This window comes from Rhinatrema bivittatum, chromosome 9 (assembly GCF_901001135.1).
Source record: "Rhinatrema bivittatum chromosome 9, aRhiBiv1.1, whole genome shotgun sequence".
Classification (NCBI taxonomy): domain Eukaryota; kingdom Metazoa; phylum Chordata; class Amphibia; order Gymnophiona; family Rhinatrematidae; genus Rhinatrema; species Rhinatrema bivittatum.
Window position 1 is genome coordinate 164,479,966 of NC_042623.1, and position 15,831 is coordinate 164,495,796.

The 15,831-nt window shown below is 42.9% G+C and overlaps 1 protein-coding gene across 1 annotated transcript in view; it reads right to left on the minus strand.

Annotated features, from left to right (window-relative positions):
- Nucleotides 1-902: 902 nt before the first annotated feature.
- EFHD1 (EF-hand domain family member D1) overlaps nt 903-15,831 on the minus strand; it is a 57,369-nt gene continuing 42,440 nt past the window's right edge. Inside the window, exons 3-4 of the mRNA XM_029615479.1 lie at nt 11,060-11,194; nt 903-1,804 (exon numbers count right to left, since the gene is read on the minus strand). Coding sequence (XP_029471339.1) covers nt 1,670-1,804; nt 11,060-11,194 — 270 coding nt within the window. The 3' untranslated portion in view covers nt 903-1,669. The remainder of the gene's footprint in view (nt 1,805-11,059; nt 11,195-15,831) is intronic.

Sequence of the window (15,831 nt, forward strand, 5' to 3'; positions counted from 1 at the left end):
CTGGAGGTATCAGAGAAATCAGGGTTCAAATCCCACTGCCACTCCAACCTTGGGCAAGTCACTTTAGCCTCAGGTACAAAACTGGATTCACTAAGCTACGGTTTGTTTATTTTTTTCAGGGATTGGGGGTGCACAATCATGATAGTGGTTCTCCCTCCTGGCCAAAAATAAGTCATAGATATAGATATATTTCTACATTGTTTTGTCTCACACTAACATTCCACAAGGTAAACAAGGCAGCCTTGCCCTGTACAGTGCAATGGCAGCTCCCAGTGCACAGGGCTGCCAGTGCCTTAAAGGGTCCACCTAAAAAGCACACAGGGGATCAAACACGACCTGCCTCCTCACCCTGGGGTAGCCAATTGAGACAGCCCTGACAAAAAAAAAAAAAAAAGTTTAAACATAGCTCGTCACAATCCAGTTCTGATAAGTGACTTAGGTTTCCCCTCTATTCCCCCTTTCAATAAAATAGCCAGGCAATTCACCTCCCACTACCCTCCAATACCCTGAATTGTAAAATAAGTAATTGGGTTTAGTGGATCCCCAACCCCCAAGTTCAGAAAATCATCATTGGGTTCTAGAGGGTGAATTGCCTGGCTATTTTTTTTTTTTTTTTTAATTCAAATGTGGGGTGGAAAGGGGGAATTTTAGTTTTTAAGGTGGGCCCTTTAAATCTAATGGGAGCAACGATATTTGCTGCTTAATGTACATTATAGCCCTACCGCAGCTTGATCTTCTTAGATTGTAAATCCACTGGGCATAGGGAAATACTACAGTACCTGAATATAATCCACTGAAGTGTCATAAAATGGAATATAAATTAAAGAAAAAAAGATTAAAAAAAGGAATTGGATGATTTTGTACTGATATTTTGCAGTAGAAAAGACACACCAAAAGCAAAATTAATGGAAAAGATACAGAATCAACTTTATTGAAAAGAATAAAATCAAAGTCAAATTAAGATATAAAAACAATTTGTTATAAATACTTAGCTACAAAAGTGTGATTTTATACAAAAATTAAATACTATAATCTGTGTAAACGTATATACAGTTTTAGTATAGCATTTGCTCACTGCAGTTAGAGGTTCCTAAAAACAACAAGAGCCAGGGTGAAAGTCTAATTATTCCACCTTCACTTTTAAGGCACAAGCTTTGATGAATGAAGCAAGCTAATGATCAGGAAGTGCTGGGCAATGGCCAGAACTTTCTGCAAAGGGAGGAAGCCTAGGTGTTCAAATGAGGGTTGTTCTTGCCATCTTAGTGGCAATGAGCCAATGCATGATCACAACCATCACATACGAATAAGGATTTTTCCCCATTTTCTTTCCCACCCTCAATGATTGTGTTCCAATAAACCCTCTTCCCAGGAGAAGATCCCCAGCTGACAGGATTGATTATATATATAATTGCATTTTTTTTTCAGTCCATCTTTATTGACAACACAAGGAGCTCTGTGAAATCTCTATGGCTCTCTTGACAATGACGGGGCAAGTGTGCGATTGTGATTTCATTGGCTATATGCAAATCACTAAGTCTGCCTTTCCACAGTAGATGGGCAACAAATGATAATGCAATAAGTTACATGGTATCCCTAGAACTCCTTTAGCAGAGTGCATGAGTAAGAAATGATCATGTCATGAGTTATATGTGGTATAGTGCGTGAAAGGTTACTGAGTAAATGCTGACTTCAGCTCCTTGAAGGCTGCTCTGCGATTTCTCTTCTCCTCCTCTTGTCTTTTTCGTTCATCTTGCTCAGCTTTGATCTCTGCTTCAAACTTGCTGCCGAAGGACAGGGCTTGAACCTGCATTAGGCAACAGATAAAGACATGTGGTGAGCTTAGTCATGGAAATAAATTTAAGTTCTTTCTTAAATCCAGTCTGATGTCGCCAATGTGATTACTCTAAAAACCCATCCTAAGTCAACTTTGATCGAATATATACAAATATATTCATTGTGCATATCTTGGCATCTAGAACTATTTGGTGTCCCCAGATTTGAGAACTACTGCCTAAATCTGAATCAGTCATAGGTAGCATCCTGTCAGGGTGAGCCATGAGAATTGTCTCAGGGTTCCAACCCAACAGGCAGGAATCAGCACATTGTTTAGTCAATGAGCACACAAATACCAAAGCTAGAGAGAGTGTTGAGAGTGATCACAGTATATCCAACCGTAACTAAATAATGGATTGATTGTCAATTTTTTTTTAATACAGTAATTTAAGCATGTTGTAGCTTGCCCAGGATGATTAGGCAATTGGGCAAGAAATTACATTTTTTTAAATGAAATGCCTATTTAGTTTCACTAAATGGTGCTATACTTTACTGTTGGAAACTTTCCAACAATAAGAGATCTGAGAGGTGTAAGATGAAAGTGACCAACAGGAGGGTCCCACCAGGTTTTGGAGAAGATATACAAGATGGTTCCACGAGTCACAGGGAGGATTTCTAGAGTCAATCTGGCCCTAAGGAGGAGCTCTTGGGGGGGGGGGGGGGGGGCGGGGAGGGAGAGTGTTTAAGATACTTTGATCCAGGGGAAAGGGCAGAGGCTAAGGGCTAAACTGTAAGGAGTAGAAACCTAATCCAAGGGGGGAAGTTTCCTATTCTTCAGTGGGGTTTAACAGACAGGTCCCCAGTAAGGCCTTTTCTTAGTCCTGCTAAAGAATCTTCCCTCAAGCGACAAGAGAAAGTGACTAGCTATTTTGAACTGTTGGACTGTCTGAGAAGCTGGACTTTATTTTCTCTCAGACTGTGGGCTCTTATAAATTTCATCACCTGGAACTTTTTGTTGCAAACTCTCTCTATCCATAGAAAAGTTAGCCTTCCAAACTCAAGTTGTTTGCGATCCCTTAGACCTTGATAGTCAGTGTTACTTACAAGGATTGGAAGAAAAGCAATCCTAAAAACATACCTAGGTAAACTTCTGCTCCTGCAATTGATATTAAAGAAAATATAAAGCATTTTCTGTACCTATGAAAGTTGTCCCAAAGCCTAGTCCTGGGGGAATGCTGTGCTACTGCAGAGCACAGAATTCCCCCCCTCCCCCCCCCCCCCCGTGCAGAAAATGGCAAAGAGACCCCAGCATGCTGTGAACAGAGCACGTGCCTTTTGTGGCAAAGATAAAGGCGTGAGTGAGAGAGAGGCCTCTGAGATTGTGAAGGAGTGTGTATGAGTGTGAGAGATTGGGAGCTTGTGTGTATGTGAGGGTGCTAGCCTGTGTGAAGGGATTGTGTATGTGTGACACAGCCTAGGTGAAGGAGTGCATGAGAGAGAGGGAGCTTGTGTGGGTGTGCATGCAAGAGAGGGTGTGCATCCCCCTCATGCAGGCACGCCCTCTCTCTCGCACACATCCCCCTGTATGAGGGGATGTGTGCGAGAGAGAGGGCGTGCCTGCATGAGGGGGATGTGTATGTGCACTAGAGAGAAAGCGTTGTGTGTGAGAGAGGGAGGGACAGAGAGCCTGTGTGAGGGGCAGTACTGAGAACGGGATCAAACTCTGGAATTGGCGATAGAGTGGAAGGGGTCGAGCCTAGATGTGGAGGGGAGATATATTGGCAGGTGGAGGAGTTTGGGCCTGAGAGGGCAAAGTGGCCAGGGGAGTAGGGTGAGCGAGTGGAAGGGACACTTTTACAGTGAATTTCTGCTCAAAATATTGAAAATTCTGCATCTTTTAAGTAATAACATTTTAAATTAATACAGAAAAAAGTTATTAAAGACTGTCATGTAAATTGTGTTATTTTGACCAATATAAATCATGCAGAATTTTCAGTTTTTTTTGCGCAGAATTCCTCCAGAAGTAAAAGCTGAGCAGAGAGAGACAATTTGAGCTCTGCCCCTTGAAAACTTAGTGGTACAGAACAGGTCTGTAGGGTAGGATAAGTTATGCGAAAGAGGAAGAGGGAAGGGGAGTGGCGGTTCGTGCAGCTGCCAAAATAGTTTCTTTGGACACAGCTGAAGGGGATAGGGTTGGCGGCAGCGGAGCACTTAACATTAGTATAGGGATCAACAGGCGAAGGAGCTTCAGGCAGGCAGTGAAGCAATTTTTCATTTTATAAGGCAGGCAAGAGGATCGGGGCTCCAGGTTTCACACTGCAGGGATTGTTTTCTTAGCTGGTTAGTGCTGATTTTCAGTGCTAATTGACTAAGTTTAGCAGAGGTCCAGATTCAATAAACCAGCAAAATTACCCACAAAAAAAGTTTATCTGGCCAACTTTAGCCAAGTACATTCAGTGTGAGATGTGTTTTTTTTTATCATTGAATAACTTTATCCAGATTACTCGGCGGCTTATTGCCTATGAACCTGCAAGTTGTAGGTTCTATTGCCTTGACAGACGTTATCAACCAAGAAGCACATTCTGGTCCATAGGGTGCATCTACTAGCTCCCGTTCCTCACCACAGCAGCTATGCTGTGAATCAGTCTTAAATTTAAATCCCCCAATCCTATACCATTGGATCATGGTATATTCAATCACATGGTCTACTTTTGGATCCTATACATTTACATGGAGGAACCAGTAAGGCCCAGGGAAGTTTTAAAGAGAAACCCAAGGCGGACTTCCAGCGATGACGTCAGACTGGGCGGAGGTCCAACTGCGGGCTCTGTGAGGGTCCACGACGAAATTCCTTAAAAACTTTAGTCCCTGACATGGACGCGAATTTCCTCCTGGACGAATCTACAGGCTGATCATTTTGATAGTAAGCAGTGGGCAGCTAGTGTCCCGGGATGGTGAGCCAGCTCTGAAAACCCCTGGATAAAAGCGCAGGGGTGGAGGACAAGATGGCGGCGGCCATGCTTTCCCTGGAGGGGGTTTCGGACACGCTAATCCGGGAAGTCACCCGAGCGGTCTCCGCCACACTGAATGATCAGTTGCAGAAACTACAGTCTTCCCTAGACGAACTGCATGATAACTGGGCAAATGATCAGACATGATTGGCAGCTGTGGAAGCCCGTGCAAATCAACAAGATGAGAGACTAGAGGAGGCTAACCAGGCCATGGCGTCTTTGTGTGCTAAGACTCAGGATCTGGAAGATAAGGTGGACAAACTTGAGAACTGAGCATGGAGGAATAACATTCGGGTGGTGGGTCTCCCAGAGACACTTCAGTCGGATACATTACACCATTGGTTTGAGAGATGGTTGCCCACTGCGCTTGAGGTGGAGGGGGCGGGTGGGCCCATCGTAGTGGAAAGGGCCCACCGGTTGGGCCCGCAAGCAGAGCTGGAGACCCCACCAAGCGATAGCCAGATCTCAATTTTATGGATAAAACTAGAATACTTCAAGCTTACCGGAAAAAAAAAATAGCTCCTCTATGAAGGACATAAGATTTTGCTCTTCCTGGACTTTTCAGCTAGGGTTCACGCAGCGCATAGGGAAATGACACCCTATTGTACGCAATTGTTTCAGAAAGGAATTTGCTTCTCTTCAATTCCCCACCAAATTGTGGGTTTTTCATCAAGGAGCAACCTGGACTTTCACTAACAAGGAGGATGCACGTGGTTTTATCGAAGGCCTGTGAATGATGCAGTCTGTTGCGGACTTTATCTTTGGTGGCTATAGGGCTTGTTGTATATGTGTGGGCAACCTCCAGTCGGAGTCATGTAGCGCACTACTACTTCTTGGGGACTCTTTTGAACTGTCGCGGACTCTCTGGAGCCCCGGAGCTCTCGGTTCACCCCAGTACCTGTCAGCACACAGGTGGCAGAAACCAGATAAGTAGGGGTGACCTGGGGCTTTGGATGGTGAGGTGTGAATGTGTGTCTGTTGGTGTGCCATACATGGGGGAACTTTGGTGGGTTCTTTGAGCATTGGCTGAAAACAGGCCCGTTTTTTATGGGGGGCTTTTTTCTATTGCACAGCTTACAGCACGAAGAGGGGGTCTCTACTGTGAGTCCTTCCTGCTGTATGGAATGGCCAACGCAGCACTTGTAGGGAATGGATTTTTCTGAATGGCTAGTATTGTTCTGGGTACCTTAAATATTGCGGGTTTACATTCACCTATAAAGCGAAAGAAAATGCTCCAAGAATTAAAAACGCAGAGGGGTCACTGTTGCGTTTTTACTGGAGACGCATTTGACAGATGCCGAACATCAAAAATAGAGAAGAGAATGGGTGGGCCAAGTCTTATTCCTCGTTCTCCACTAGTCAGCGTGGGGTGGCAGTATTACTTGCCAAAACCCTGACTTTCCAAGAGGGTGGCTCTATGGTGGATCCGGAGGGCAGGTATCTGACTGTACAGGGAGTGCTGCAGAGACAAAGTGCTGCTCATAAATGTCTATGCCCCAAACTGTTATTCCCATCGATTTTTCACCTGTCAGGTCTCAAAGCTGTCTGAGTGGGAGGGGTATAGTATTCTCATGGGGGGCGATTTTAATATCACAGATAATCCACAAATTGATTGCAAACCTGCGAAAATGCCACGGAAGAACCAGAGGGATATAGGGATCAATTTTTTATGTAAGAACTTGCAACTCAAGACATGTGGAGGGCTATGCATTTAGATGACACGGAATTTACGCATTTTTCCATCCACATTCCATTCCTATTGTTAAAATCCCTCTCCCCCCACTCCTATCCTCCTGTCACACTAACCTACCATACCAATTCCCCCCTCTTAATCCTACACTAGTACCACCCTAGTTCCGCTCCCCCATCATTTTTTGGAAACAATGTTGATCTTTTTTCTCAAAACTTGATCTCACTTCATCTCGATTCCGCCTCCTTTTATGCATGCCCCTCACCCTTTTAATTATCTATTTGGTTCTTTTATATCCAATTTAAATTTTTTGTTCGTTATTTGCATCAGACTAGCAGCTTGTATTTATGTCTCCTGTATTTATCTTACTGGATTCCAGTTCTTTGTAACCCTTGTTTTATGTAATGCTTATATGCTATATACGTTTCACTGTAAACCGATGTGATATGTCATTTTTGCACATGAATGCCGGTATATAAAAGTTCTAAATAAATAAATATACGTGCCTGGACTACACGTGTTACTGACGGAGTCACTGTTTGCTAAGGTGGAAAGGAGCTCTATAAAACCATTCCCCCTCTCAGACCATGACTTAGTGGTTTGTCGTCATCTTAATTTGTCATTGGCTTGTCCAGGATTTGGAAGATGCCTCCCTGGTTGTATGAAGACCCTAAATTTGTGCCCTATTTGAAAGCTCAATGGAAGGATTATTGTGATCTTAATGGGGGGGGGGGGGGGAGAAGTAAATGTCGATTGTGTAAATATGTAAATTGTTATCATATCTCAGTTGTTAAAACAGTTCCTATTTTTTCTCTCCCTTTACTGATGACTAACTCTATCCTTCCCGCTTATTCCGTGCCTATCTCCTTGCCCCCTTCTCCTCCTTTCATTCCTGCTCCCTCTTCCCCTCCCTGTTTTTTGTTACTTTCTTGCTCAGTACTTCAACGTTGATTGTAAACCGGCATGAAATGTCCTATGAATGTCGGTATAGTTCAAAAGCATATAAATAAATAAATAAAATAAATGATATAGTTTTCTGGAATGCAGCTAAAGCAGTTCTGCGGGGCCATATATTGGCACATCAGGTCAGCCAAAGGCGAAAACGTACCTCCAAAATATTGAAACTTACCAAAAAGCTGATCACTTTGAAACGTGTACATACTCTGAATGCCAGCACAAAACAGGAGTTGATACTTGCCTGTAAGGAACTGAATGCGCTTCTTACCTTAAGGCCCAATGCAATTTGCTATATTATACATTTCGGTTGTATCAGTGGGGAAATAAACCAGGAAAATTACTGGCTAAATTGCTTAAAGGTAATCAGGGTCCTCGGGGAGTCATTAAATGTTTGAGGGGCGAATCTGGCCTGGCTACTAAGACTGCAGACATAACGAGCAAAGGCCTGCAGTATTGTCAAATCTACACGGCTCAACCTTCGGCTTTGGGGCATAGGGAGACTTTTTCGTGATTTGGTACTCCCTCAGATCTCAGACACTGCATAACAAAAGTTGGATTCGCCTCTCAAACCGGAAGAAGTGACATGGGCTATTAAGCAGTTGTCTCTTGCCAAAACACCGGGACCGGACAGACTAGGCCCTGAATTTTACCATATCCTGGGGCCACAGGTGGCTCCCTTTATGGTGGCCATGTACCAGGCAGTGCGTAGTAGGGGGCAATTGGATGCAGAACAAAATATGGCTACTATGGTGTTGCTTTCTAAACCTGGTAAGCCCTGGACAGTCCTGAGGGGTATCAACCTATTTCCCTCCTTAATCAGGATACCAAAGTTTTGGCCGTAGTCTTGGCGGCTCACTTAAATGGGGTGTTTCCTGATCTTGTGCATTGGGACCAGACAGGTTTTGTTAAAGGGGTGTCTTCCCACCTCTAACTTTTTAAAGGCTTTATTGGCGTCGCAGTCTCAATTGGGCCAGAACCCGGATGGGATATTTATTAGTCTGGATGCGGCCAAGGCCTTTGATTGCGTGGAATGGCCATATCTACAATGGATTTTGAGGCAATTTGGGCTGGGGGGGGGGGGGGGGGGGGGGATTTCACATCCTAGTTGCAGTTATATGCTGCTCCCCAGGCCAAATTTTGGTTAATGGGGTCCTCTCACAGCCATTTGCTTTGGGAAGGGGAAGGGGAACACATCAGGGTTGCCCTTTATCCCCCACTACTTTTTGTGTTGTCCCTGGAACCCCTGGCGATTAAACTTCACATGTTACTTAGGTTTCAGGGCATTCAAATTGGCTGCAAACAGGTGAAATTGGGCCTCTATGCAGATATGATATGATGCTATTTGTTCGCAACCCAGGAGAGACTCTGGGGGAAATCTTGCAGGTCATTGACCATTTTGGCTCCTTCGTGGGCCTCCGTCTCAATCTCACTAAGTCTGAGATCCTGCCATTGGATGCAGCTCTCCCGCAGCGCTGGGTGGGGTCTTTGCCGCTGAGTTGGGCGACCCAGTCTCTCAAATATTTGGGTATTCATCTTGACGTACAAAACAAGGTGGTCTTATGAGTCTAACCTTTTGCCCATCCTGGAGCAAACCAAACGTCAATTGGACCGCTGGTGGGGTCTCCCATTGTCTCTTGGGTAGGTGCGCTGTGGTTAAAATGGCAATCTTACACAAGTTTCTTTATTGTCTCCAAATGATACCATTGTGGGTGAGGGAAGAGGAAATACATGGCTTTACTGTTGGCTGAATGGACTGCACCGCATTCTCCGCTTAATCTCCTACATATGCCACTATTTAAAGTTGCTCCTCGTATTTTGTCTTTTTGGATGAAGGCTCACCGTAAGGCTTGGTGGTGGTGGCGGACAGCCATCCATCATAGCTGGCATGTTTCCCCCCCTCTTATCACTAGTGGACAATAACAACTAACTTTCTCCCTGGCCAAGGGAACAGTGTCTTTCAACAGTGGGCAGCTAAGGGTCTACGACTCCTTTGGCAGATGGTGGATGAGGATGGTGCTACTATTTATTCTTTTCAGCAATTGCAGACCCAGTGGAAGCTCCCGTCTACACAGTTTTTCGTATATCTACAGGCCCGCCTTTACTGTCATCAAATCTGTGAAGGGGATCCGAGCCAGCTTACTCTGTTGGACACGGAAGATTCTATGATACCCCCTGCATTTTAACAAAATCAAAGTTTGGATGTATCAGCTGAAAGCCACCCTACCCCGCTACTCATCTCTCTCAACTGGCGACTAAGTGGCAGTCTGACTTAGGGGAGCCCGTTAAGGCCCACTTAAACTCAGACGTTTCAGGCGTGGGGAGGCAGTTACCCTCAGCAGCCTTTCGAGAGACTCATTTCAAATTTCTTCATCGCACATACCTCTCCTGTGCCAGGGGGCTTTCAGAGGACTGTGGTCTTCGGATATGTGTCTCAAACGCAGTACTCACGTGGGCAGTTTTGTCACATGTTCTCTGGTTACCTAAAATTTAGTCATTTTTGGTCACAAGTTTGGGGTTTGTTGGAGCGGGTCCTGGGATGTTCGATCCCTTGGTCTGGGACACTGTTTTACCTACACTTATTGCAGGAGACCGAAAAGCTCCCCAGAGGAGGTCTTCAGTATGTCAGTTTAGCCCTTGTCCTGGCAAAAAAGCAGATTCTACTGACTTGGAATTCGGATCTGTCACCTACTACACAAGCTTGGAAGGGCGCAATGCAACGAACAGCCCGCATGGAACTCCTGCAGCAGCATTCTGTCCCTCATCCAAAAACTCGCATTGCTCTCCGACGGTACTTCAGATTGCGGGAACGTACACTTCAATTTCTGTAATTTCTCCTGATCCTCTGTGTGGGCATTGGGGGTGTGTGTGGTGTGACTGTGTGTGGGTGTGTTTGGGGGGAGCAATATAATGGGAGAAGAAAGTGAAAATCCCTGGATTGGTAGGCATGTTATGTACGGTTAACTGTTGACCTGTTCAAGTTGTTTTGTTACCTTGTTGCTTGTATGACAGTTGGATAATCATGATATGTATGTCTGCATTTATCTTGCCTTGATCCAAATAAAAGAAAAAAAAAAAAAAAAAAAAAAAGAAACCCAAGTCAAAGAACAGATTCTTCCTCGGCATGTCATCTCTGGATTATGCAAATATGAATCTGCCTCCAGCCAAAGTTATTGGAGCTGCAGTCCAAAGACTAGGCAGCTGAAACGTCCACACACTCCTGCAGGACAAAACACATAAGACTGGGCTAACAATCTTTATCTGGGTATTCAGATAGCAATGTATCTGTAAGATCAAGTTGACATAAGCTATTTTACAACTTTTGGCAATGCATCTAATTTTCTATAAGTCAGAACAAAAAAAAAAATCTAATGTAATTTGCAAATGTTTTAAGAAGTTTTTCTGCCACACAATTCTAATGAACCAATGAGTGTGTGAAAGGGTCTTACCTGATGAGCCACCTTGTTAATTCTGATAAATATTTCAGAAGTTCTGTGGACCATATTCCCCCCCCAGAATTCAGGCACCAAGAACATGCCACCAGACTGCATATTAGCACCTTCAGTATACAAACACTGGGATCCTATCCGGATGGACACTAGCACACTAATCAGCGTATTTTCTGTGTTACCTTGGCTTCAAAGAAGTTCTTGGCTCCTTTCACGCCCTCTAATGAGACATCGATTTCAGAGAGTTTTGCAAGAGCCATCAATCCACTGTCCTCCTCCAGTTCTCCAGCAGCTGCCTTATGGAAAATCAACAGGAACTAGGGCAAGAGGAGAGCAAAATGTTATTTAAATAGATTACCAGTGGGAAGAGGATGAAGAGAGATGGGTCTTTCCATCTCGCCAACATTTGCAGGGGCTAACAGAGGGGAAAAAAAAAAAAGAAGGGATAAACTATAGTCCATCTAAAAGTGTTGCTATAGGGGCTGGGCTGTCTGTGGGCCTTATTCAATAGGCATTTTTCCCCAAAGGCAAAGAATGTGGAAGAGTCTTGAGAAATTTTGTTGTCAAACTCAACTAATCCCATTGGTTTTAAGCACTTTTGGCTCTTGGTCATAAGGATATTGCTTCCAGCACTCTTAACCAATCAAGAATATAAGTGCATTGTGAGGGATTTAACATGTGTAGTTCATTAAGTGTACTTTTTACAAGGGATAGTTTAGTTCCAAAATTATAAAAAAAATCACAGGAGTTACCCTGTGCCACCCTGGTTAAACTAAGCAATTAAAGTACAAGTCACTCAAAGATACTGATGTGTTGGATGCATAAGACCAAACGTCAAATACCCATAATCATCCAAGTGTCACATCTTATAATGAACTTAAAGAACATTACACTTAATCATTTTATGAGATTTACACGCCCTGTGCCATAATCCTGTTACCAATATACCCTCTAAAGTAGTGAATGCAGATTTGGTTTTAGTTTACAATTATTAGGGAAGTGGGAGATGAGGCACACAGACAGTGATGACTTTGTAAGGCCACTTCCCCTGTAGGAAACTAGTCTTAAAATACAAAACAATTTTCCTGTCATGTACATTAAGGTGTGGCCAAATTTGGTAACAAATTAAGACTCACACAGAGGATATCACAAAGGTATCCAACTGGATTTATGGCTCTCATCAGGTATGGGTATATTGCTATTTGAAATGGTTCTTTCCAAAGTCTGGGCTTGGAAAGAACCTAAAGGGAAGGAGTCTTGATGAAGCATATTTGGGAGCCACCTTGTATTTATATAAAAAGCACATTAAAATAATAGTGCAGTTTTCATACTAAGTCACTTGAGGGCATCAGAGTTCCAACTTTAGAGGTCTCTCGACCAGTGCAAGACGACATTCAAATGCAACTTTCACATTGCTACTCAAACCGAAGACTCAGCTTACCTGCTTTCCATAGCCTCTCTCCCAGGCATATACAAAGCCTCTCTCCTCACAAGAAGTTTCCTTGTGAAGAGAACAAAAGCATCTTGTTGCTGATGCAGTCACACAGCAGTGTGTAGAGGTAAGAGGCACCCCCTAGTACTTTGACTGGTATTGTGATTTGGGCTCAGTGAGATCAGATCACAGCTGGATAAATTCCCAAACAGCATCAGTAATGAAAGTTTCATTGTCCCACTCCACAGTTTGGGACTGATGCAATGCATCAAAAGAGATTTTGAAATCCAAATGCATTTCTGAAACCTTCTACTTCTCGCCTCCCTTCTCTCTCTCCCACAGTTCCCGAAGCACCACAATTTCCTGATAACTTACTCATCAGGATCCAACTGCTGGTGTAACTTGTTGAGCAAGAGGTCATGAAGAGGAGGCAAATTTCTATTAACCCATTATGTCCCACACTTTTTTTTTTTTTTTTTTTTTTTTTTTTTAAAGAAGCTGTCCTCTAAATAGGACACTGGGACACAATGTGTTAACTCAGCAACTACAGTGGGAAGTTTGGGAAAAAGGGGCTAGGACAGAAAAAATAAACAAAAAAAAGTAATTGAATTGAAACAAGTTTATTTTCCTCCTTCCAACAGGTTGGGAGGATAGTATTTAGGTGCAAGTCCAATCAGGATGACAGGTAATTTAAGTTTTGGGTTTTTTTTAAACCAATAAAGAACTCCTATTCCATTACAGAACTAGGAGTACTCAATTCAATTGCACAATATTTGAACCCATACTGTTAATAATCTAAAATTGTACTTTTTTTTTTTTAACAGGTTTCAAACATCTAGGTTTAACTAATACTAAGTACTTACAATTCTTGAATATTTCACCTGACACTGAGTGTTTATGATGTGTTTTCTGTAGTTGTCAAGCATAGCAACTCAAATTGCAACCAAAAAACAGAGCAAATCAGACACAGTGATCCGGACGGCAGGTACATAGTGCTAATAGGGAAGTTGAATGGAAAAGATATCACTATTGGAAACATCTATGGCCCCAATTCCCCCAACCCCTCTTTCTTCACCAATATTAACAACCTATTTACTATTCATGGTCTTGGGGGGTTAATATTAGCAGGTGACTTCAATAGTGTCCATGACCCACTGATTGATCATTCCTCCCCAAAGTTAAACACACTCAACAAAATATTAGAATGAGTATCAGCAATATGTCATGAATTGAATTTTTTGGATTACTGGAGAGTGTTACATATGGAGGAAAGGGATTATACTCGCATCTCAAAGGCCCATGGAACGTTCTCCCGTACAGATTACATATTGGGTTCGTCTTCTCTATTTCCCTTTATTGCCTCTGCCGGAATAGATATACCGGGGTGTCGGACCATGCGCCTGTTTGGGTTAATCTCACCTGGGAGGATAGGGCTGTAGTGAACAGCTGGTGAAAATTTCCCACTTATTTGAAAGAGGATAGGAAATGTCAAGCTTTCTTGAAAAGTGGGATCAATATCAAGAACTAAACACCCAACAAAGAAGATCTGGAGGTGTTTTGGCAGGCCGGTAAAGCAGTTCTCCGTGGAGAGAATATCTTTCCTACGGCATAGGAACAAATTCCTAAACTCTGAAATTTTGAAACTTGATAACCAACTGAAACTGGATAAACAAATGATCAGAGATCCTACACAGGCGACTTGGGATAAATATCCTGAAACACTTTCTTTGCAAGCCTATCTACAACAGAAAGCACTTAAATCCCTACAATTCAAACAAAATTCCTTTTTTAGATATGGCAATAAGTCCAGGAGAACAATGACCAACTTGGTTAAACTCTATCACAGTAAGACCTATATTGCACAATTAAAAACGGTACAAGGTGCCTGGGCAACCAAAAGTGAAGGAATATGTGAAGTACTGCGAAAGTTCTATTCGCAGCTTTATACTGAGGACAGAGTAGAGGAGCATTGGAAGAAAACAATTTCTTCAAAAACTTACCCCTGCCCACATTAACAACTGCCCAAAAGGAGAGGCTAAATGCGCCATTACAAGGCATGAGATAGCATCCGCTATTAAAAAAAAAAAAAGTGTAAATCTGGTAAGGCACCTGGCCCAGATGGGTTTACTTATGATTTATATAAAATTTTAGGAGAGGAGAGGGACTGGGTGACTCTCTCCACTATATAGCCTTAGGTCAACATAAAACTTCCCTCTGACTTTAATTTAACTCTTTTCTATACCGACATTTATGATAAGTATATCACATTGGTTTACATGGAACAATAGGTGATAACTGTAAAGCAAACCATTTGACAAGAAGCAAAGTTACATTAAAGCAAGGAGAGATGAACTTGGGGGGGCTGAGGTAGCCAGAAAACAAAGGATAGAGGAGGTAAATAAAAAAAACTGGCAGTGGATGTCAAGCTGCTTAAGTAGCTGGGATGACTAGGTGGCAACTTGTAGGTTTCTGAAGGTTAAGGAAAGGCTTGAAGGAATAGCCAGGTCTTGAGGTTTTTTTTCAAAATGTGTAGTCTGAAGTCTGGGGGCATGGCATTCCAAATGGCAGGTCCAGCTGTCGAGAATGCCTGCTCTTTAGTGGCTGCATGAAGTGTGGCTTTCGTTGAGGGAACTTGCAGGGTTCCCTTGTACGCTTCTCTGATGGGTCTTGTGGATGTGTGAAGTTTGAGAGGGGTCTGAAGGTCGAGCTGTAGCTGTTTGTGGATGGTATTATGGTTTATGGTGAGGGACTTGTGTCCCTCACCATAATCCATAAATAAGTTAATAAGGCCTATATAACCATTCTTCCTAAACCCAGCAAAGACCCACATCACCCTGCCTCATATCGACCCATATCCCTATTGAATTGCAATCTTAAACTCTTAGCCAGCACTCTGGCTGCGAGGTTGAGCCAGGTCTTACCAGATCTTCTCTCTCTAAACCAAGTTAGCTTTGTTAAAGGACGCTCATCCAGTTCACATATAGCTAAAATGCTCACAGCGATAACATATTATCAAACTAATCAGATCCCATTGGTGACAATTACTTTTGACTCCAAAAAAGCTTTTGATAGGGTTTCCTGGGATTATTTATTTTCAGTCCTTAGGCATTATGGATTTCAAGGTAATTTACTGGCTTACTTATCTCTTCTATACCACCAATCATCTTCACATATATTAGCAAATGGACATCTCTCTAATGCATTTACACCACAATGGGGAGTCCGGCAGAGATGCCCTCTGTCCCCTTTGCTATACATATTAGTGATTGACCCACTTTTATGTAAAATTTCTCTAGATGACCAGATCTCTGGTCTAAAGTGTGCTGATCAAGAATTTAAAACTGCGGCTTTTGTGGATGAAATATTGGTTTTTCTCACCCAACCACAAAACACACTCCCCAAAGTGCTATCACTCCAACCTTGGTATGGTAGTTTCTCAGGCCTTAAAATAAATACTGATAAATCTGAAGCTCTAGAAATTTTTGGCTCTCAGACATAGGGTTCTTCCTTTCCTTTTAAATG